Source organism: Scyliorhinus torazame, chromosome 4, assembly GCF_047496885.1.
Source record: "Scyliorhinus torazame isolate Kashiwa2021f chromosome 4, sScyTor2.1, whole genome shotgun sequence".
NCBI lineage: Eukaryota > Metazoa > Chordata > Chondrichthyes > Carcharhiniformes > Scyliorhinidae > Scyliorhinus > Scyliorhinus torazame.
Genome location: NC_092710.1, coordinates 58,724,500 through 58,748,870, shown reverse-complemented (window position 1 = coordinate 58,748,870; position 24,371 = coordinate 58,724,500). Strand labels below are relative to the sequence as shown.

Genomic DNA, 24,371 nt, shown 5'->3' with positions numbered 1-24,371 from the left:
ATAAGAATGTACAGTGTTTATTCGCATCAGTGCGATACTAATGATAATGTCGTGTTTATTAATATTGCTGGAAAAAGAGGCATGTTGTCAAAGCTTTTTGTCTTACAGTCATCAGGACAGATGCAGGAATACCAAGGCCGGGATTCTCAGTTGTGAGTCCACTCTGCTACTGCTGCTAGCGACAACAGAGAATTTGGCGTGCCGTTCGCTGGTGGCAGGATTCTCTACTCCCTCTGCTCGTGATTGAGATTTCCTATTGGGGCTGGTTTAGCACAGTGGGCTAAATAGCTGACTTGTAATGCAGAACAAGGCAGCAGCGCGGGTTCAATTCCCGTACCGGCCTCCCCGAACAGGTGCCGGAATGTGGCGACTAGGGGCTTTTCACAGTAACTTCATTGAAGTGACAATAAACGCCCCTACACCGCTGAGAAACCCATGGCGGAGGTGGGCTGCTGATGGGACAAGAGAATCACAGTGCCAGTGAATGGCTGGGGAATCTCGCCCCAAATTTCAACGGGAACAACAATTTATACTGCATGAGAAACAGGACGTTGATCAGATGGTAAGTTGACTCTGATCGGTTCAGGTGTTTGTTGCCATGGAAAATGCACGAAAGAGCAGTCACTCCAAGCTTTTGTTCAACTGAAAAGACAAAATTGGCTGGACAACTTTATTTTGCCTCCAGAGGACTGGACTGGGCCCTGCCTATGAAGATAAGGAGCTTCGAGCAGACATAAGTAAACCACATTGCGAATCAGACTGATGATTTTAAATGGTTGATAATGTAAGTCTTGGCGCACTTGGGATTACACCAACAACAAATTTAAGATGATCAGTCAGATTCACTTATGCTTACTCGACGCTGTATACATTCATAGGCAGAGCCCAGTTCTCTGGAGGCAATAGGAATTTGTCCAAGCATTCAACCTTTCCAATTAAACAAAAGCTTGGGGTCACTGACCCTTGGTAGATTCTCTATGGAATATGTCAACAAAAGTCAACTTGCCTTCATTAAATTTAAACAAACGTTTTGGGCTAACTGTTCCTTGTGCGTTTTCCATGTCAATGTCTTTGCCAGAATCCACTTGTCAACCTATCAGCACCTTGTTTATCATGCAGTATAATTTATAGTCCCTTGGAAATTTGGCATTCTTATGATGTCTGATGAGTGCAAGACAGAAAGCGACATTAGCATGTCTTTTTCAGCGATACTCAAATTCTGCAATACCAAGCTACTATATGTTTATTAATAGCACTCTAATAATAATGTATTTATAAATATTAATAATGATTTAATAACAAGTAAGCTTTGCACACGTGCAGTAGAGACAGCCTGAGTGAGAAAGACAGAGCGAGAATTGAAATTTGGTAATTTGGAGCAGTGTGGTAATTCGGTGCAGAGTAGGAGGTGCTTATTCCCTATTATTTTGTTTTCTTTCTTCTGGCTTTGGAATGGTAATCTGCAGGGAGAGATCCAGAGAGATCCGGGGAAGGTAAGTGATATAAAGAACTTTTCAAATTGTAGGAGGAAAACACTGAAGTGCCATCACACTAAAGCTGTGACCTGATTGGTTGGTAGGGAATCTGTGAACTCTTAAAAAAAAATAACATTGAAAAAACTAATTAATTAACTAGGTGGAGGAGTAGCTAAACCTGAGGGCAGGGCTTAGTATTTAGCCTTTAATTTTACGGTAAAAATCTAGCGGCAGAGCCATAAAGTCAATTGTAACTTAATCTAATAACAATTTAAGTATTTATTTTTAATTAATTAACTAGTGCATAAATGTAACTCAGCGGAGTGCAGTGCTCGAACTGCGAGATGTGGGAAATCCATGACGCTTCCAACGTTCTGGTCGACTACGTCTGCAGGAAGTATAATCAGTGGCAGCTCCTCACAGACCACATGGTTCGGTTGGAGCACAGTTGTGTGCAGTTAGGAGCATGGAGGTGGCGAGAAGCATCATAGATAGTAGTTATCGAGATGTGGTCTGTAGCCATGTAAAATGGCTGCGTTCCGATTAATCTGGCCAAAACCCAGTTTAAAATGGCTAAACCGAAAGACTGCTGGGAAAAGCAGCCAAAAAGACACAAGCAGGCAGCTGCAGACAGGTTTGCAGCTTCAGCTCTGGGAACGTAGCCCAGATCGATACTCAGGGCTATCAACAGCCCTTCAACCCAAGTATCCGCAGTTTCATTCAGGACTGTTTACACCTAATCAACTCAGACATCCACAGTTAAATCGGCTATCCCCGGGAACAATTGCAACATATTAGCAATTGAATACCGGGCCAGACCTGTCGGCACCTGCAGTGGCCGAAACAAAGACAGGTGAGCGACCACCCCCCGATCAAGGAATCGCCTCACCATTGGACACATCGACCCCAGAGACTGGGGACAGAATCCAATCACTTGGGACTCAGGGTCAATGGCCGCCCCGGGAGGCGGGAAGCCCCTGGGCCCTATAAAAGTAAAGGTCCAAGTTCAGATCTCTCTCTCTCTCAACTTCGCCTGCTCGAGACCTTCACAAGACCAGCCACCGGCCACTGTAAGTGTGAATCCAACAATCGCTATCCGGTAGAGACACCTAGCCACCGACCTGTAGCAGCCTTTTGAATCCCGCGGGCAAGATTTGATTGGACAAGCCATTCGTTTCCCTGACCTGGTGGGCTCTTCCTAAGTTAAGTATTGGCCAGTAGTGATAGGTTTGTTATATAGAAAGTAGTATTAGGGTATTAATATTGCTTGTTGTATATAATAAATGACCGTTGTTTTAATCCTTACTAAGCGGTGTGCTGTGTTATTAATCATAACCTAAACGTGAACCACGTGGCGGTATCATAAAGATACCTGGCGACTCATGAGCATAGGTGACCGAAACAGAGCAAATAGAATAAAGCTATAAAGAGCAACAGGTCATACCCAAGGTGCATGCAGACAAATGGATGACCGCTAGAAAGGGCAGGAATCCCCTATGACTGTCCCCCTCTCAAAAAGGTATACCGTTTTGGATACTGTTGGAGGAAATAGTCAATCAGGAGAAAACAACAGCAGCCAGAACAGTGGCACCACGACTGGTTCGGCTGATCAGCAGGGGAGGGCAAATTGCAGAAGAGCAATAGTTATAGGGGACTCTCGAGTAAGGGGCGCTTCTGTGGACGTGAAAGAGACTCCAGGATGGTATGTTGCCTCCCTGGTGCCTGGGTCAAGGATGTTTCTGAACGAACACAGGACATCCTGAAGGGGGAGATTGAATAGCCAGAGGTCATAGTACACATAGGTATTAACGACATGGGCAGGAAGAGTGATGAGATCCTGCAGAAGGAGTTCAGGGTGTTAGGCAGTAAGCTAAGAAGCAGGATGTCTAAGGTGTAATCTCAGGATTACTCCCTGTGCCACATGCCAGTGAGGCTAGAAATAGGAGGATAGTGCAGCTGAACACGTGGCTAAACTAGTAGTGTAGGAGGGTGGGTTTCAGATATCGGGATCATTGGGATCTCTTCCAGGGTAGGTGGGATCTGTACAAGGAGGACGGGTTGCATCTAAACTGGAGGGGCACCAATAACATGGCTGGGAGGTTTGCTCGAGTCACTCGGGAGGATTTAAACTAGCATGGCAGGAGGATGAGAACCAGAGCGCTAGCTTAGAAGTTGTCATAACTGAAGGGGAAATAGAGAACAAAAATAAGAGAACAACATCACCCTCAGGCAGAGCAAAAAAGGTGACGAGTGTGAGAAGGGAGGTGGTCAATGCAGGACTGAGGATGTTGTACCCATGTGCGCAATGTATGGAATGAGGTAAATGAGCTTGTTGCGCACATTGAAATTGGCTGGTACGATGCTGTGGGCATCACAGAGACATGGCTGCAAAGGGATCAGGACTGGGATCTCAATATCCAAGGATATATGTCCTATTGAAAGGACAGGCAGATGGGCAAAGGGGGCAGTGTTGCATTGTTTGTAAGGAATGAAGTTAAATCAATAGCAAGAAGCGATACAGGATCAGAAGGCATATAATCTCAGTGGGTAGAGTTGAGGAATCGCAAAGGTCAAACGACCCTGATGGGATTTATGTACAGGCCCCCTAGCAGTAGTCAGGATTTGGGGCAGAAAATAAATCAGGAGATAGAAAAGGCATGTAAAAAAGGCAATTTTACAATAATCATGGGGGACTTCAATATGCAGGTGGACTGGGAAAATCAGGTTGGTAGTGCATCCCAAGAAAAGGATTTTGTGGAATGTCGAAGAGATGTTTTTTTGGAGCAGCTTGTAACAGAGCCTACTAGGGAACAGGCAATTCTGAATTTGGTGATGTGTCATAAGGTGAAGGAACCCTGAGGGAGCAGTGACCACAATATGATGGAATTTATCCTGCAGTTTGAGAGGGAGATGCTGCAATCAAATGTATTACAATTAAATAAGGGTAACTCCAAAGACATGAGGGAGGAGCTGGCCAGAAAGAGCCTAGCAGGCTAAGACAGTGGAACAACAATGGCAGGAGTTTTTTTCGGTTATTCGGGAGGCACAACAGAAATTCATCCCAAGGGGGAAGACACGACATCCATGGCTGACGAGGGAAGTCAAGGACAGCATAAAAGCTAAAGTAAAAGCATACAAAGTTGAGGTTTAGTGGGAAACCAGAGGATTGGGAAGCCTTTAAAAGCAAGCAGAGGACAATAAGAAAAGCAATAAGAGGGGGGGGGGGGGGGGGAGAAGATGAAATAGGAGTGCAAGCTAGCTAGTAATATAAAAGAAGATAGGTAGAGTTTTTTTTCAATATATAAAAGGTAAGAGAGAGGCAAAAATAGACATTGGACCACTGGAAAATGTGGCTGGAGAAGTAATAATAGGAAACAAAGAAATGGCAGAGGAACTGAATAGTTACTTTGCATCAGTCTTCACGGTGGAAGATACCGGTGGGATACCAGAGCTCTAGGACTTTCAGGGTGAGTGTAGTGGTCATCACTAAAGAGAATGTTCTGGGGAAACTGAAAGGTCTGAAGGTGGATAAGTCACCTGGACCGGATGGACTACATCCCAGGGTTCTAAAAGAGTTAGCTGAGGAGATTGTGGAGGCATTGGTGGTGATCTTTCAGGAATCACTGGAGGCAGGAAGGGTCCCAGAGGACTGGAAAGGGGCTAATGTAACACCGCTGTTTAAGGAGGGAGGCAGAAGACAGGAAATTATTGGCCAGTTAGCCTCACTTCGGTCATTGGTAAGATTTTAGAGTCCATTATTAAAGTTGAGATCGCAGAGTACTTGGAAGTGCATGATAAAATAGGACTGAGTCAGCATAGCTTCGTCAAGGGTAGGTCATGCCTGACAAATCTGTTAGAGTTCTTTGAGGAGGTAATAAGGAAGTTAGACAAAGGAGAACCAGTGGATGTGATTTATTTAGATTTCCAGAAGGCCTTTGACAAGATGCCGCATAGGAGACTGTTAAATAAGTTAAGAGCCCCTGGTGTTAAAGAAAAGATCTTGGCATGGATAGAGGATTGGCTGACTGGCAGAAGGCAGAGGGTGGGGATAAAGGGATCTTTTTCAGGATGGCAGCCGGTGCCTAGTGGTGTACCTCAGAGGTCTGTGCTGGGACCACAACTTTTCACAATATACATTCATGATCTGGAAGAAGGAACTGAAGGCACTGTTGCTAAGTTTGCAGATGATACAACGATCTGTCGAGAGACTGGTAATACTGTGGAATCAGGAGGGCTGCAGAAGGACTTGGACAGGCTAGGAGAGTGGGCAAAGTAGTGGCAGATGCCTGATCAAAGCTTAGGGGATTTTGGCAGGGGTTTGCGGATGTCATGTCCAAGGCTTTGGACCAGAGGTGGCGATTTTCAGGGTGTCGGAAGATCCGGGAATCCAGGAGGAGAAAGAGGCAGATGTTCTGGCCTTTGCTTCCCTTGTAGCCCGGAGATGGATACTATTGGCATGGAGGGACTCAAAGCCCCCGAAGTCGGAGACCTGGCCATCGGACATGGCTCGCTTTCTTTGTATGGAGAAAATTAAGTTCGCCTTGAGAGATTCACTGTTAGGGTTCACCCGGAGGTGGCAACAACCATTCGTCGACTTCCTTGTGAGCAGTTTCGGGTCCCGTATCGAAGGAAGGATATGATGGCCTTGGAAAGGGCCCAGATGAGGTTCACAAGAATGATCCCTGGAATGAAGAGCTTGTCATATAAGGGACGGTTCAGGACTCTGTGTCTGTACTCGTTGGAGTTTAGAAGGATGAGGGGGGATCTTATTGAAACTTACAGGATACTCTGAGACCTGGATAGTGTGGACATGGAGAGGATGTTTCCACTTGGAGGAAAAACTAGAACCAGAGGACAAAATCTCAGACAACAGAGATGAGGAGGAATTTCTTCAGCCAGAGGGTGGTGAATCTGTGGAACTCTTTGCTGCAGAAGGCAGTGGAGGCCAAATCACTGAGTGTCTTTAAGACAGAGATAGATAGGTTCTTGATTAATAAGGAGATCAGGCGTTATGGGGAGAAGGCAGGAGAATTGGGAAGAGAAACATATCAGCCATGATTGAATGGCGGAGCAGACTCGATGGGCAGAGTGGCCTAATTCTGCTCCAATGTCTTATGGTCTTAAAAACGTCAGACATCCAGTTATTATAAACACAATCTTACACAACCACTTACCCCAGTTTCTGTATTTTACAGTCCGGTTTCCTCAGAGCCTCACCCAATAGTTTCACTCCTGAATCTCCCAGTTTATTATTACTCAGGTTCAGATCCATCAGTGACTGGTTTGTATCGAGAATGGAGACGAGAACCGTTGCACAAGAAACTGTGAGACAGACATCAGCCAGTCTGGAAATCAGAGACAATATATATCTGGATGAATCCCAGTGCTTATTAACAGTGCTCTTATTGATTGTAATGTTAATGTACAGTGTCAGGCATTGTGTTATTATAAACACGATCTCACACAGGTTGTTACCTACCCCAGTGTCTGGATTTTGCATTCCGGATTCCTTAGAGCCACAGACAATAGTCTCACTGCAGCATCTCCCAGTTTATTATTACTCAGGTTCAGATTCTTCAGTGACCGGTTTGTACTGAGAGCGAAGGCGAGATCCTCAGCACAAGAATCTGACAATCTGTTTTCCTCCAGCCTGAAGACAGAGAGAGGGATGGATGGGTGGTTCGGGATGGGTTGGTGGAGAAGAAATATCAATCAGGATAATAGAAGGGAAAGAAGTCACGAGTTGAATTGGTTTACAAGCTCCCTAACAGTAACCACAATGCAAGGCAAAATATACAACAAATATTGGGTGTTCGTGATAAAGGAATGGCAATAATCATGGATGGATGACTTTAATCTCATGTAAATTGGAAAAACCAGTTCGACAGTAGTAACCTGGTTGAGGAGTTGTTAGAATGATTTCAAGATAGTTTCTTAGTGCAATACGCCTGGAACCAACCAGACAGCAGGTTATTTTAGACTTGGCATTGTGTAATGTGACAAGATTAATTACTGACCGCAGAGTAAAAGCACTCCTTGGTAGCAGTGACCACAATAGGAGTGAACTTTACATGCAGTTTGAAAGGCAGAAGAGTGGATCTAAGACAGTCTTTTAAACTTAAATTAGGGCAACTATGTGGTAATGAAAGCCGAGCAAGGTGAAGTGAACTGGGATACTCGGCTAGCGGATAGATCAATAGAGAAACAGTGGGAGAGATTTAAAGGGATATATCTATCTCCTCTAAAGGGAAGAGCCATCATCCATAGTTAACTAAAAAAGTTAAGGACAGCATTAACCTTAAGGAAAAAAACCTACAACTGTGTAAAGATGAGTGGCAAGTCAGGTGATTGGTCAGAATATAAAGAGTAGCAGAGAATTACTAAAAGGTTAACCAGGAGAACAAAATTAGCAAGAGAAAGCGAGCTAGAAATGTGAAAACAGAATGCAAGAGTTTCTACAGGTATTTAAACAGGAAAAAAGTGAGTGTTGGTCTTCTGAAAAGTGAGAATGGGGAGTTAATAGTAGATAATAAGCAAATGGTGGAAGAAATATACAGATATTTTGTTTCTATATTCACCAGAGAGGACAAGAAACATTCCCGTAATATCTGTAAATCGGGAAGTGGAGGGGAGATAGGAACTTGGTGAAGTTATAATCACTGGGAAAGCAGTTGCCAAAGGTGTCCAAACAGTGGCTTACATGGGAAATTAGAAACAATATTACATCCAAGGAAGAAGCATACAAATTGACCAAGGAAACAACAGACCTGAGGATTGGGAGCAGTTTAGAATTCAGCAAAAGAGGACCGAGAGGTTGATTAAGAAGGTAAAAATGGAGTATGAAAGCAAGCTTGCAGGGGACACAAAAACTGGAGATAGAAATATCCCTTTAAACGTCTCCCACTGTTTCCCTATTGATCTATCCCATAGCCGAATATCCCAGTTCACTTCACCTTGCTCGGCTTTCATGCCCACAGAGTTGCCCTTGTTCTTTAGGGTTTGAGGGCCGGAGGGCCTATTCCTTGGAGGGCCTATTCCTGTGTTGTTCTTTGTATTTAAGTTTAAAATACTAGTCTTAGATTTTCCACAGGTATGTGAAGAGAAAAAGATTGGTGAAGACAAATGTAGGTCCCTTACAGTCATAAACAGGGGAATTTATAATGGGGAACAAAGAAATGGCTGGCCAATGAAATGCTTTTCTTTGTTCTGTCTTCACAAAGGAGGACACAAATAACATACCAGAAATGTTGGGGAATACAGGGGTTACTGAGAGGGAGGAACTGAAGGAGATCAGTATTAGTAGAGAAATGGTATTGGCAGAATTGATGGGATTGAAGGCCTGATAATCTACATCCCAGAGTACTTAAGGGAAGAGCCCGAGAAATAGTGGATGCATTGGTGGTCATCTTCCAAGATTCTATAGACTCTGGAACAGTTCCTACAGATTGAAGAGTAGCTAGTGTAGCCCCACTATTTGAAAAGGGAGATAGAGAGAAAGTAGGGAATCATAGACCAGTAAGCCTGACGTCGGTAGTGGGGAAATTCTAGAACCATTATCAAAGATTTTACAGCAGAGCACTTGGAAAACAATGGCAGGACCGGACAGAGTCAGCATGGATTTATGAAAGGGAAATCATGCTTGACAAATCTACTAGAATTCTTTGAGGATGTAACCAGTACAGTTGATTAAGGGGAGCCAGTGAATGTGGTTTATATGGACTTTCAGAAGGCTTTCAACAAGTCCCACATAAGAGATTAACGTGTAATGGTATTAAGGGCAGTACATTGAGATTGACAGAAAACTGGTTGGCAGACAAGAAACAAAGACTGGGAGATTGGGAATTAAAAAGGTCTTTTTACAAATGGCAAGCAATGCGAGTGTGATACCGCAGGGATTGGTGCTGGAACTCCAGTTATTCACATTATATATCAATGTTTTAGATGAGGGAAAGAAATGTAAAATCTCCAAATTTGCAGATGACACAAAGCTGGGTGGGAGGGTGAACTGTGAGGAGGATGCAGAGATCTTTCAGTGTGATTTAAACAAGTTGAGCAAGTGGGCAAATGAATGGCAGAAACAGTGTAATTTGGATAAATGTGAGGTTATTCATTTTGGTAGCAGGAAGGCAAATTATCTAAATTGCCATAAATTAGGAGAGGTGAATGTGCAATGAGACCCGAGTGTCCTCACGCAGTCGCTGAAGGTAAGCATTCAGGTGCAGCAGGCCAGAGGGCCTTTGACAAGGTGCCACATAAAAGATTGATCCAGAAGGTGAGATTGCAGGGGATTGGGGGTAGAATACTAGATTGGATTGAGGATAGGCTGACTGACAGAAAGCAGAGGGTCTGGTTAAATGGCTCCTTCTCTGACTGGCGAACTGTAACTAGCGGGGTGCCGCAGGGTTCAGTCCTCGGACCTCAACTGTACACAATCTATATAAATGATCTGCAAGCAGCGACAGAGTGTAACATAGCAAAATTTGCAGAGGATACTAAAATAGGTGGGAAAGCAGGCAGTGAAGATAAGATACAGATTTCACAGACGGATATAGATAGCCAGGAGATTTGGCAGATGGAGTTTAATGTGATTAAGTGTGAGGATATCCATTTTGGCAAAAAAATAGTCAGGCAAATGATCGAAATGGAGGGCAGCACGGTGGCACAGTGGGTTAGCATTGCTGCCTCACGGTGCCGAGGTCCCAGGCTCTGGGCCACTGTCCCTGTGGAGTTTGCACATTCTCCCCGTGTTTGTGTGGGTTTCACTCCCACAACCCAAAGATGCGCAGGGTAGGTGGATTGGCCAGGCTAAATTGCCCCTTAATTGGAAAAAAATTAATTGGGTACTCTAAATTGAAAAAAAGATAAAGATTATCGAAATGGAAAGCAGATTTAAAATGTGTCTGCACAGAGGGATCTGGATGTCTTTGTTCATGAATTGTGGAAAGTCTGTATGCTGGTACAAAATGCAATATGAAAGGCAAATGGAATGCTAGCGTTTATTGCAAAACGACTGGAATATAAAAATAAAGGTGTTGTTGCAATTGTATAGGGTGTTGGTGACACCACATCTGGAGTATTATGTCCAGTTTTGGTCTCATTTTGTGAGGAAGGATGTGGTGGTATTGGAAGCAGTTCAGGGGAGGTTCACCAGATTGATTCTGGGGATGAAGGGGTTGACGTATGAGGAGAAATTAAACAGTTTGGGCTTATACTCGCTGGAGTTTAGAAGGATGAGAGGGGATCTAATCGAGGTGTATAAAATACTAAAAGGGATTGATAATGTAAATATAGACCAAATGTTCCCCCCTGTGGGGCAATCTAGAATGAGAGGTCACAGAATTGCCCTTGGTGACCAAGAAGGTTAGGAGAGGTTATTGGGTTACGGGGATAGGGTGGAAGTGAGTGCTTAGTGGGTCGGTGCAGACTCGACGGGCCTCCTTCAGCACTGTATGTTCTATAAAATCTATACAGGTTGAGAGGAGGTAGATTTAAAACTGAGCTGAGGCACTAGTTCTCGCAGAGGGTGGTGAATTTGATGAACTCGCTGTCCCACAGTGCGGTGAGTCCGAATCATTAAATGGTTTTAAGAGAGATACATATATATTTCTGATTTTAAAAAAGGGATATGGGGAAAGTGGTCAAGAGGTGGATCCGAGACCAGGAAGAGATCAGCCATGATCTGATCGAATGCCGAAACAGGCTTGAAGGGCTGAATCGCCCACTCCTGCTCCTAATTCCTCTGTTCCAAAGAAAGAAGGCAAATTCTATGCTGGTCTTCATAGTGAGAGTATTCGAATACAGGTAATTATAGGCCAGTTAGCTGGACATGTGTCATGGGGAAGGTGTTAGAATTGATCGTTAAAAATGTTTTAGCTGAGCATTTCGACAAGCTCATGGTAATTGGGAAGAGTCAGCATGGTTTCATTTGAAAGGGAAATCCTGGCCGGGAATCTCCATCGGGAGTCCACCTTGCTGCTCATGAGGATGGAGAATTTTTCACACTGTTTGCTGATGACAGAATTCACAACTCCCGCTATGTGTCAATGGAATTTCCCATTGAAGCCACCCTAAGGCACCAGGAAATCAGTGGGCGGGGGTGCACTGCCGGCGGGGCTAGTGAATCCCACCGCCAGCAAACAGCCAGAGAATCCCACCCCATGTTTAACCAAATTACGAGAATTCTTTGAAGCCACATCTGCTATGGTATAGAGGGGAGCCTGTAGATGTACTGTACTTGAATTTCCAGAAAGCATTTGATAAGGTGCTACATCAAAAGTTATTGCAAAAAATAAAAGCTCTAGGCGTAGAGGGTATATTAGCCTGGATTGAAGATTGGCTAGCTGACAGAAAATAGACAGTATGCATAAATGGGTCTTTGTCTGATTTGACGAGTGGCGTCCCACAATGGTCTTTGCTGGGGTCTCAACTTTTTACAACCTACATTAATGACTTAGATGAGAGGAGCGAAGGCATGGTAGCTAAATTTGCAGAAGATACAAAGATAGGTGGGAGAGTATGTTGTGAAGAAGGCATATAGAGTTTGCAGATGGATATTGATAGGTTGAATGAGTGGGGACAAATCTGGCAGATGGAGTATAATGTGGGGTGGCGTGAAGTAGTTCACTTTGACAGCAAGATTTTTAAAAAAGCAGAGCATTACTTAAATGGAAACTAATTGCAGAATGCCAACGTGCAGACGGATTTAGGTGTTCTCATGCATGAGTCACCAAACATTAGTATGCAGGTGTAGCTTGTAATCAAAAAGACTAATGGAATACCATCCTTTATTAAGAGAGGAATTGAACATTAAAGGTAAGGATGTTATGCTTTGGTCATACAGGGCATTGGGGAGACCGCATCTCAAATACTGTGAGCAGTCTCCTTGTCTCCTTGGGTCTCCAAGGGTCTCCTTGTAAGGATGTAAATGGCTCAGTGGCGATTTAAGACCATAAGACATAGGAGCGGAAGTAAGGCCATTCGGCCCATCGAGTCCACTCCACCATTCAATCATGGCTGATTTCAACTCCATTTACCCGCTCTCTCTCCATAGCCCTTAATTCCTCGAGAAATCAAGAATTTATCAACTTCTGTCTTAAAGACACTCAACGTCCCAGCCTCCACCGCCCTCTGTGGCAATGAATTCCACAGACCCACCACTCTCTGGCTGAAGAAATTTCTCCTCATCTCTGTTCTAAAGTGACTCCCTTTTATTCTAAGGCTGTGCCCCCGGCTCCTAGTCTCCCCTGCTAATGGAAACAACTTCCCTACGTCCACCCTATCTAAGCCATTCATTATCTTGTAAGTTTCTATTAGATCTCCCCTCAACCTCCTAAACTCCAATGAATATAATCCCAGGATCCTCAGACGTTCATCGTATGTTAGGCCTACCATTCCTGGGATCATCCGTGTGAATCTCCGCTGGACCCGCTCCAGTGCCAGTATGTCCTTCCTGAGGTGTGGGGCCAAAAATTGCTCACAGTATTCTAAATGGGGCCTAATTAATGCTTTATAAAGCTTCAGAAGTACATCCCTGCTTTTATATTCCAAGCCTCTTGAGATAAATGACAACATTGCATTTGCTTTCTTAATTACAGACTCAGCCTGCAAGTTTACCTTTAGAGAATCCTAGACTAGGACTCCCAAGTCCCTTTGCACTTCAGCATTATGAATTTTGGCACCGTTTAGAAAATAGTCTATGCCTCTATTCTTTTTTCCAAAGTCCAAGACCTCGCACTTGCCCACGTTGAATTTCATCAGCCATTTCTTGGACCACTCTCCTAAACTGTCTAAATCTTTCTGAAGCCTCCCCACCTCCTCCATACTACCTGCCCCTCCACCTATCTTTGTATCATCGGCAAACTTAGCCAGAATGCCCTCAGCCCCGTCATCTGGATCGTTAATATATAAAGAGAACAGATGTGGCCCCAACACTGAACCCTGCGGGACACCACTCGTCACCGGTTGCCATTCCGAAAAAGAACCTTTTATCCCAACTCTCTGCCTTCTGCCTGACAGCCAATCGTCAATCCATGTTAGTACCTTGCCTCGAATACCATGGGCCCTTATTTTACTCAGCAGTCTCCCGTGAGGCACCTTATCAAAGGCCTTTTGGAAGTCAAGATAGATAACATCCATTGGCTCTCCTTGGTCTAACCTATTTGTTATCTCTTCAAAGAACTCTAACAGGTTTGTCAGGCACAACCTCCCCTTACTAAATCCATGCTGACTTGTCCTAATCCGACCCTGCACTTCCAAGAATTTAGAAATCTCATCCTTAACAATGGATTCTAGAATCTTGCCAACAACCGAGGTTAGGCTAATTGGCCTATAATTTTCCATCTTTTTCCTTGTTCCTTTCTTGAACAGGGGGGTTACAACAGCGATTTTCCAATCCTCTGGGACTTTCCCCGACTCCAGTGACTTTTGAAAGATCATAACTAACGCCTCCACTATTTCTTCAGCTATCTCCTTTAGAACTCTAGGATGTAGCCCATCTGGGCCTGGAGATTTATCAATTTTTAGACCTCTTAGTTTCTCTAGCACTTTCTCCTTTGTGATGGCTACCATATTCAACTCTGCCCCCTGACTCTCCGGAATTGTTGGGATATTACTCATGTCTTCTACTGTGAAGACTGACGCAAAGTACTTATTTAGTTCCTCAGCTATTTCCTTGTCTCCCATCATTAGATTACCAGCGTCATTTTGGAGCGGCCCAATGTCTACTTTTGCCTCCTGTTTGTTTTTAATGAATTTAAAGAAACTTTTACTATCATTCCTAATGTTACTGGCTAGCCTACCTTCATATTTGATCCTCTCTTTCCTTATTTCTCTCTTTGTTATCCTCTGTTTGTTTTTGTAGACTTCCCAATCTTCTGACTTCCCACTACTCTTTGCCACATTATAGGCTTTCTCTTTTGCTTTGATGCATTCCCTAACTTCCTTTGTCAGCCATGGCTGCCTAATCCCCCCTCTGATAACTTTTCTTTTCTTTGGGATGAACCTCTGTACTGTGTCCTCAATTACTCCCAGAAACTCCTGCCATTGCTGTTCTACTGTCTTTCCCACTAGGCTCTGCTCCCAGTCGATTTTCGTCAGTTCCTCCCTCATGCCCCTGTAGTTACCTTTATTTAACTGTAACACCTTTACCTCTGATTCTACCTTCTTTCTTTCAAATTGCAGACTGAATTCTACCATATTATGATCACTGCCTCCTAAGTGTTCCCTTACTTTAAGATCTTTAATCAAGTCTGGCTCATTACATAACACTAAGTCGAGAATGGCCTGTTCCCTCGTGGGCTCCATCACAAGCTGTTCCAAAAAGCCCTCCTGTAAACATTCAATGAATTCCCTTTCCTTGGATCCACTGGCAGCATTATTTACCCAGTCCACCTGCATATTGAAGTCCCCAATGATCGCTGTGACCTTGCCTTTCTGACATGCACTTTCTATTTTGTGGTGCATTTTGTGCCCCCGGTCCTGACCACTGTTAGGAGGCCTGTACATAACTCCCATTATGGTTTTTTTTGCCTTTGTGGCTCCTCAACTCTACCCACACAGACTCCACATCATCTGACCCTATGTCGTTTGGTGCTATTGATTTAATTTCATTCCTAATTAACAAGGCAACCCCTCCCCCTCTGCCCACCTCTCTGTCTTTTCGATAGGTTGTGAATCCCTGGATGTTTAAATGCCAGTCCTGAACCCCCTGCAACCACGTCTCTGTGATGCCTACCACATCATACCTGCCAGTCACAATCTGGGCCACAAGCTCATCTACCTTGTTCCGTACACTGCGTGCATTTAAATATAGCACCTTTAATTCTCTATTGACCGTCCCTTTTTGTTTTCTTAGTGTGGTGGACCTTGGTTTACTCAGCCTTTCCATACACTGTGTCATATTTTGTGGGATTGGGACGATCGTAACCTCTCCTGAGTTTTGTCTTTTCGTGCTTTTTTGTATTCCTAAGCAGCTACGCTTCCCACTGATTACTTCACCTCTTGGTTCCCTGACTTTCCCTTCCCCCCCAATCTCTAGTTTAAAGTCCGATTGACCACCCTATTTACTCTTTTCCCCAGAACACTGGTCCCAGCTCGGTTCAGGTGGAGACCATCCCAACGGTATAGGTCCCCCCTGTCCCAGAACTGATGCCAGTGTCCCATGAAAAGGAACCCCTCTTTCCCACACCACTCTTTCAGCCACGTGTTAACTTCCCTTATTCTTGCCTCCCTATGCCAATTTGCACGTGGCTCGGGCAGTAATCCGGAGATTATGACCCTTGAGGACCCGTTTTTTAATTTGAATCCTAGCTCTTTATAATCTCTAAACAGGTCCTCTTTTCTAGACTTGCCCATGTTGTTGGTACCGACGTGGACCACAACAACTGGATCCTCCCCCTCCCTCTCCAGTATCCTTTCAACCCGGTCAGAGATGTCCCGCACCCTAGCACCGGGCAGGCAACATACCATGCGGGACTCTTTATCCTGCTCACAAAGGATACTATCTATCCCCCTGATAATAGAATCCGCTACAACTACAACTTGCCTATTTACTCCCTCCCCTTGAATGGCCTACTGAACCATGGTGCCTTGGTCAGCTGACTCATCCTTCCTGCATCCCTGTTCGCCATCCACACAGGGAGCAAGTGCCTCATACCTGTTGGACAGGGTCAAGGGCTGAGGCTCCTGAGTTCCTGGCTGCTGGTTCCCTTTACCTGCCTGACTTGCAGTCACACCCTGCTGTCCCTGGCCACTGGCAGGATTTAAACTACTTACTCTGACAGGTGTGACTGCCTCCTAAAACACAGTGTCCAGGTAAGTCTCCCCCTCCCGGATGTGCCTCAGTGTTTGAAGCTCAGACTCCAGCTCATCAACTCTGAGCCGGAGCTCTTCGAGCAGCCAACACTTACTGCAGATGTGGTCGCTGCAGCTCGCAATGGGATCTGCCAGCTCCCACATCAAGCAGCTCAAGCACATCACCTGACCAGCCATCACTAATTAATTAATTAGTTTAATTTAATTTTACGAGTTTAGCTGTGGGTTTTTTTTAAATTTGGGACAGATTTGCTATCAACCAATCAGATCGCAGCTTCCCTCTGACGTCACTTTTGGGGGAAAAAACTGGAAAACGAAGTTACCGTTAGGTTTTTATACTCACAGAGACTGCTCCTCCTCCTCGGAATGGCTCCCGAAATTAGGCCCGGAGAAAGAGAGAGAACAAAACAGTCGGGAAAAAGCACCTTCTCCCAGTCTTCACCGAATTACCTCACTGCACCAAATTACCAAATTCTCACTCTGTCTGTGTCTCGCTCACTCAGGCTGTCTCCTTGACCAGCGCAGTGCTTACTAATGTGCGCTTTCGGTCTGTCTTTTATACAGACTTTCGGATGACTCACACTAAAACTTCAAAGAGAAGAATACAATGTGTACCTTTGTGCCCCTTAACAGGCCTCAGGTGACTGCCAGATAACTGCCTCTCAGCAATTAGTGTGGGGGCAGCTTCAGCCAATCAGACATTAATCTACACCGCACTTTTAACTGAAAAACAACAAAATTAGATTAACCACTTACCTTTCCTGGTTCCCTCACTGCACCAAATTACCAAATTCTCACTCTGTCTGTATCTCACTCACTCAGGCTGTGTCTCCTTGACCTGCGCAATGCTTTACGAGATTGATACCTGAAATGGGCAGGTTGTCTTATGAGGAGAGGTAGGAAAGGCTGGGTTTTTGTCCACTCGAGTTTAGAAGTACGAGGGGTGATTTAATTGAAGTATATAGGATTCTGACCAGTGTTGACAAGGTGTATATTGGAAGGATATTTCCTCTCTTAGGTGAGTCCAGAACTAGAGTGCAATGTTTTAAAATTAAGAGTCGCCCTTACAGGAGAGAGATGAGATTTTTCCCCCAGTGAGATGTGCAACTTTGGAACTCTCTGCCTCAGAAGGCGGTGGAAGCGGGATCACTGAATATTTTTAAGGTAGATGTAAATAGATTTTTGCTGCGCAAGGGGATCAAGGTTGTCAGGGGCAGATGGGGAATATGGAACTCAAAACAGATTAGACGTGATCTTATTGAATGGGGGAGCAGGCTCAAGGGCCAAATGGCTGATTTCTGCTCCTATTTTCTATGTACCCACCCAATATCGGTTAACAGTTTTATAGTAGCACTAACAATGTACTGTTACCGTGTACCATGGCAAGCATCAAGATCCTAATAAACACAATCTCTCACAATCTGTTACTTACCCCAGTTCCTGTATTTTACAATCCATTTTCCTCAGCACTGCACACACCAGTTTCACTCCTGAATCTCCCAGTTCGTTCATCCTTAATCTGAACACAAACAGAGTGAGAACCAAATTGAATCAACCTCTGGTTACAAAATCTCTTTCACCTGTTACCAAATGTTTTGAAACGACATGAAAAAAATAAATGAGCAGATTTTCATGTCAGTGACAATGAATCTCACTCTATTCAACTTCTGAAATATCCAGTGATGGTCAGGAATTGCCTTTTTAAATAAAGTATGGGCTGCAAGAATCCTTCATTTATGCCACGGTCCAGTTTAATTTTCAAAGGATCAAAATCCATCTCCTCGATCTTGAGAAGATGAGGAATTTTATCTAATTCCTGCTACTTCATACATCTCAATTTCTTGCAATAGACTGTACTGATCACAAGAATTCATCTTAGATTTTTCATTCCTGACGAGTTACAAACTGATTCTCTCATTATTCATCACTTTATTACTAATCTGTTTGGTAAATCTTCATCTACCCAGAGCAAGAATTCAATCCACGGCTTTTCCACAATTTGCTGAACAGTTAGAAATAAATCGTTACCTCAGCACGTGACACTTGTGCAATACGGGCTTTAGCCTCTGGAGTCCTTCATACCGAATGTAACAGTTCTGCAGATCGAGGTGTTTTATTGTTTCACAGAGTCCAATAACATGAGACAGAATCACACAGTCAATTGGCGTCAGAGTCAATCCACTAAACGTAAGTGTTTCCACAGATCCCACTGTGTTCTGAGCCAGTATCTTATTCTGAGACTCAAACAGGTAGTGGAATGTGTTCAGGAGGTCTGTTTGATTAGGTTTAATATTTGTGTTTTTAATCTGTCCTTCAACCTTCTCCTTCACCCAGTCAATCACTCGGCAGGTTGTTTGATGAAGAAATGGACACAGAAACTTCTCCAGGGGCTGAGCTGACTGTGGGGAGGAGAGACCAGCAACAAAACGGAGAAATATCTCAAATCGCCCATCTTCCTTGCTGTGGGCTTCACTGAGGAGTTTCCCAATGTCTCCGGGATCTGGAGTCAGGAATTGTGCGAGTGCAGCTACAAACTCCTGGATGGTGAGGTGTGGGAATGTGTAAACCACACTCTGGACAGAATCATCTCTCTCCAAAAGTTCCATCAGGAACCCAGACAGGAACTGGGAAGGTTGCAGATTGTACTTGATCAGATCTGCATTTCTAAACACAATTTTCTTCTCAGAGACTCCTGTGAAGGCCATCTCACCAAGCTTCAGTAACACATCGCGGGGGCTTTCAATCTCCCGGCCATGGTTTTTCAGAATGTTGTAAATATAGTAGGAATATAGTTGGGTGATGGTCTTGGGAACTTGCTGCTGTTTCCTGTCTCTTTGTGTAAAGAAGGGACCCAGTGACAGACTGAGGATCCAGCAGTAGGAAGGGTTGTAGCACATGGTGTACAGGATCTCATTCTCCTCCACATGTTTGAAAACAGCTGCTGCCACCTTCTGATCTTCAAAAAACTTGTTGAAATATTCCTTCCGTTCATCACCAACAAATCCCAGGATTTCTGCCCAGACACTGATCTCAGCCTTTTCCAATAAATGTAATGCAGTGGGGCGGCTGGTCACTAGCACTGAACATCCTGGGAGCAGCTTGTGCTGTATTAAACTGTACACAATGTCAGACACTCCACACCGGCATTCGGGATCTGTGCACGTGGACTGAGGTTCTGTATTTCTCCGATTGTCAGCAAAATCAATCCTGTCATTGAATTCATCCAAACCATCGAATATAAACAGCAATCCCTCTGGATTCTTCCAGAGCTCTCCCAGAACATTCCCAAAGTAAGGATACTGATCCAGTATCAGATTCCTCAGGTTTATTCTGCAGTTAACTGTGTTCAAATCCCGGAATTTGAAACTGAAAACAAATTGAAAGTGTGGGTATATTTTCCCAGTGGCCCAGTCATAAACCATCTTTTGTACCATTGTTGTTTTTCCAATTCCCGGGACTCCACTCACTGCGGCTGAACTCCCAGATTTGGATTTTCTCTGGAAAAAGCTGCTCTGGAACAATTGATCCGTTCGGATTTTCTCCAGTTCTCTCCGGAGAAGTTTCTCTCTCCACTCTTCATGGTCTCGGCCTCTCGCCAGCAATTCATGTTCTACAAGTGTCCGATCTCGAACAGTAGAAATGACCGTTAGCTCAGCGTATCGATCAACCAGCTGGAAAATCTTAACCTTCTCCTTTATTAGGATAGTGTTCACTGTCAGTCTTTCAGTTTGTACCCGGAGTGTCTCCTTGTGTTTCCGCTGAACATCTTCAATTAGAACAGACAGAAAGTGGTTCTCAATGTTAGTTGTATTGGAATAAAAAATAACTCTCAATCCCATTCATTTCATTTTCACATCATTTCATTTTCATTTCATTCACTATAGATGTGGAATGGAAGCCATGAAATTAATGTAAAGAAGAGACTCACAACGAATACAATTATTTAAAAATGGATAAACTGAAATTATGTACTGGGACTGAGAAGGAAATTTAGGATATTTTTCATCCAAAGCACAATTGGGTGGGGGGTAGTTACCAAGAAAACAAATGGACAATGCAAGCGGTGTCTTAGAACAGTGGAACATGGTTCTACTAAGACACCTGCTGGGAACTAGGTGGGTTCATCTCTACCATAGGAACAGGCTTAGTGGTTATGCCAGGGACGCCGGCTTGATTCTGGCCTTGGGTGACTACGTGTGGAGTCTGCACATTCTCCGTGTCTGTGTGGGTTTCCTCCGGGTGCTCCGGTTTCCTCCCAAAGTCCGAAGATGTGCAGTTTAGGTGGATTGGCCATGCTAAATTGCCCCTTAGTGTCCAAAAGGTTAGGTGAGGTTACAGGAACAGGGCGGGAGAGTGGGCCTGGCTGGGGTGCTCTATCGGAGGGTCGATGCAGACTCGATGGGCCAAATAGCCTCCTTCTCGACTGGCGGTATTCTTTGACGGTCTTTTTCTGTCCCGAAATATTCTCTTATCTTAAGCTTCCAATCCTAGAAACAGATTTTTTAGTTAGTTCATACATTTAACTGTACTCCGTATTACCATTCTATTGAATAACTTTGTTCTGAATTTTCTACAATGCAGTCCTAGAAATTAGAAAATCTTTCCGATAATTATGGAATTGAGTTATAAGGTGGATCAGGCATCAGGGTCCTGTCGGGTGTGTACAGGGTTCCACAACGTATCAGGATCCTGCCAGGTGTGTACAGACTTTCACAGGGTATCAGGATCCTGCCAGGTGTGTACAGACTTTCACAGGGTATCAGGATCCTGCCAGGTGTGTACAGGGTTTCACAGTGTGTCAGGATCCTGCCAGGTGTGTACGGGGTTTCACAGTGTATCAGGATCCTGCCAGGTGTGTACAGGGTTTCAGTGTATCAGGATCATGCCAGGTGTGTACAGGGTTTCACAGTGTATCTGGACCCTGCCAGGTGTGTACAGGGTTTCACAGTGTATCAGGATCCTGCCAGGTGTGTACGGGGTTTCACAGTGCATCAGGATACTGCCAGGTGTGTACAGGGTTTCACAGTGTATCAGGATCCTGCCATGTGTATGCGGGGTTTCAGTGTATCAGGATCATGCCAGGTGTGTACAGGGTTTCACAGTGTATCAGGACCCTGCCAGGTGTGTACAGGGTTTCACAGTGTATCAGGATCCTGCCAGGTGTGTACGGGGTTTCACAGTGTATCAGGATCCTGCCAGGTGTGTACAGGGTTTCAGAGTGTATCAGGATCCTGCCATGTGGATGCGGGGTTTCAGTGTATCAGGATCATGCCAGGTCTGTACAGGGTTTCACAGTGTATCAGGACCCTGCCAGGTGTGTACAGGGTTTCACAGTGTATCAGGATCCTGCCAGGTGTGTACGGGGTTTCACAGTGTATCAGGATCCTGCCAGGTGTGTACGGGGTTTCACAGTGAATCAGGATCCTGCCAGGTGTGTACGGGGTTTCAGTGTATCAGGATCCTGCCAGGTGTGTACGGGGTTTCACAGTGTATCAGGATCCTGCCAGGTGTGTACAGGGTTTCAGTGTATCAGGATCCTGCCAGGTGTGTATGGGGTTTCACAGTGAATCAGTTCCTGCCAGGTGTGTACAGGGTTTCACAGTGTATCAGGATCCTGCCAGGTGTGTACGGGGTTTCACAGTGTATCAGGATCCTGCCAGGTGGGTATGGGGTTTCACAGTGAATCAGTTCCTGCCAGGTGTGTACGGGGTTTCACAACGTATCAGGATCCTGCCAGGTGTGTACAGGCTTTCACAGTGTATCAGGATCCTGCCAGGTGTGTACGGAGTTTCACAGTGTATCAGGATCCTGCCAGGTGTGTACGGGGTTTCACAGTGTATCAGGATTCTGCCATGTGTGTACGGGGTTTCACAGTGTATCAGGATCCTGCCAGGTGTGTACGGGGTTTCACAGTGTATCAGGATCCTGCCAGGTGTGTACGGGGTTTCACAGTGTATCAGGATCCTGCCAGGTGTGTACAGGGTTTCACAGTGTATCAGGATCCTGCCAGGTGTGTACGGGGTTTCACAGTGTATCAGGATCCTGCCATGTGTGTACGGGGTTTCACAGTGTATCAGGATCCTGCCAGGTGTGTACAGGGTTTCACAGTGTATCAGGATCCTGCCAGGTGTGTACGGGGTTTCACAGTGTATCAGGATCCTGCCAGGTGTGTACGGGGTTTCACAGTGTATCAGGATCCTGCCAGGTGTGTACAGGGTTTCACAGTGTATCAGGATCCTGACAGGTGTGAACGGGGATTCCGTGTATCAGGATCCTACCAGGTTTGTACAGGGTATCATAGTGTATCAGGATCCTGCCAGGTGTGTACAGGGTTTCACAGTGTATCAGGATCCTGCCAGGTGTGAACGGGGATTCCGTGTATCAGGATCCTGCCAGGTGTGTACAGGGTATCATAGTGTATCAGGATCCTGCCAGGTGTGTACAGGGTTTCACAGTGTATCAGGATCCTGCCAGGTGTGTACAGGGTTTCATAGTGTATCAAGATCCTGCCAGGTGTGTACAGGGTTTCACGGTGTTTCAGGATGCTGCTAGGTGTGTACAGGGTTTCACAGTGTATCGGGATGCTGCCAGGTGGGTACGGCGTTTCACAGTGTATCAGGATCCTGCCAGGTGTGTCCATGGTTTCACAGTGTATCAGGATCCTGCCAGGTGTGTACAGAGTTTCACAGTGTATCAGGATCCTACCAGGTGTGTACGGGCTGTCACAGTGTATCAGGATCCTGCCAGGTGTGTACAGGGTTTCACAGTGTGTCAGGATCCTGCCAGGCGTGTATGGGGTTTCACAGTGTATCAGAATCCCACCAGGTGTGTACAGGGTTTCACAGTGTATCAGGATCCTGACAGGTGTGTACGGGGTTTCACAGTGTATCAGGATCCTGCCAAGTGTGTACGGGGTTTCACAGTGTATCAGGATCCTGCCAGGTGTGTACAGGGTTTCACAGTGTATCAGGATCCTGCCAGGTGTGTACAGGGTTTCACAGTGTATCAGGATCCTGCCAAGTGTGTCCAGGGTTTCACAGTGTATCAGGATCCTGCCAGGTGTGTACGGGGTTTCAGTGTATCAGGATCCTGCCAGGTGTGTACGGGGTTTCACAGTGTATCAGGACCTTGCCAGGTGTGTACGGGGATTCAGTGTCTCAGGATCCTGTCAGGTGTGTACAGGATTTCACAGTGTATCAGGATCCTGCCAGGTGAGTACGGGGTTTCACAACGTATCAGGATCCTGCCAGGTGTGTACGGGGTTTCACAGTGTATCAGGATCCTGCCAGGTGTGTACGGGGTTTCACAGTGGATCAGGATCCTGCCAGGTGTGTACGGGGTTTCACAGTGTATCAGGATCCTGCCAAGTGTGTACAGGGTTTCACAGTGTATCAGGATCCTGCCAGGTGTGTACAGGGTTTCACAGTGTATCAGGATACTGCCAGGTGTGTACGGGGTTTCACAGTGTATCAGGATCCTGCCATGTGTGTACGGGGTTTCACAGTGGATCAGGATCCTGCCAGGTGTGTACGGGGTTTCACAGTGTATCAGGATCCTGCCAAGTGTGTACAGGGTTTCACAGTGTATCAGGATCCTGCCAGGTGTGTACAGGGTTTCACAGTGTATCAGGATACTGCCAGGTGTGTACGGGGTTTCACAGTGTATCAGGATCCTGCCAGGTGTGAACGGGGTTTCCGTGTATCAGGATCCTGCCAGGTGCGTACGGGGTTTCACAGTGTATCAGGATCCTGCCAGGTGTGAACGGGGATTCCGTGTTTCAGGATCCTGCCAGGTTTGTACAGGGTATCATAGTGTATCAGGATCCTGCCAGGTGTGTACAGGGTTTCACAGTGTATCAGGATCCTGCCAGGTGTGAACGGGGATTCCGTGTATCAGGATCCTGCCAGGTTTGTACAGGGTATCATAATGTATCAGGATCCTGCCAGGTGTGTACGGGGTTTAACAGTGTATCAGGATCCTGCCAGGTGTGTACAGGGTTTCACAGTGTATCAGGATCCTGCCAGGTGTGAACGGGGATTCCGTGTATCAGGATCCTGCCAGGTGTGTACGGGGTTTCACAGTGTA

At 45.3% G+C, this 24,371-nt stretch overlaps 1 protein-coding gene across 2 annotated transcripts in view; it reads right to left on the bottom strand.

The window, feature by feature from the left end:
• Positions 1-24,371, bottom strand: part of LOC140410234 (NACHT, LRR and PYD domains-containing protein 3-like) — a 96,284-nt gene that overhangs the window by 20,025 nt on the left and 51,888 nt on the right. For both annotated transcript variants that reach the window (XM_072498187.1, XM_072498188.1), the window contains exons 6-9: positions 18,315-20,052; positions 17,719-17,805; positions 6,955-7,125; positions 6,650-6,820 (exon numbers count right to left, since the gene is read on the bottom strand). In XM_072498187.1, the coding sequence (XP_072354288.1) occupies positions 6,650-6,820; positions 6,955-7,125; positions 17,719-17,805; positions 18,315-20,052 (2,167 nt within the window). The remainder of the gene's footprint in view (positions 1-6,649; positions 6,821-6,954; positions 7,126-17,718; positions 17,806-18,314; positions 20,053-24,371) is intronic.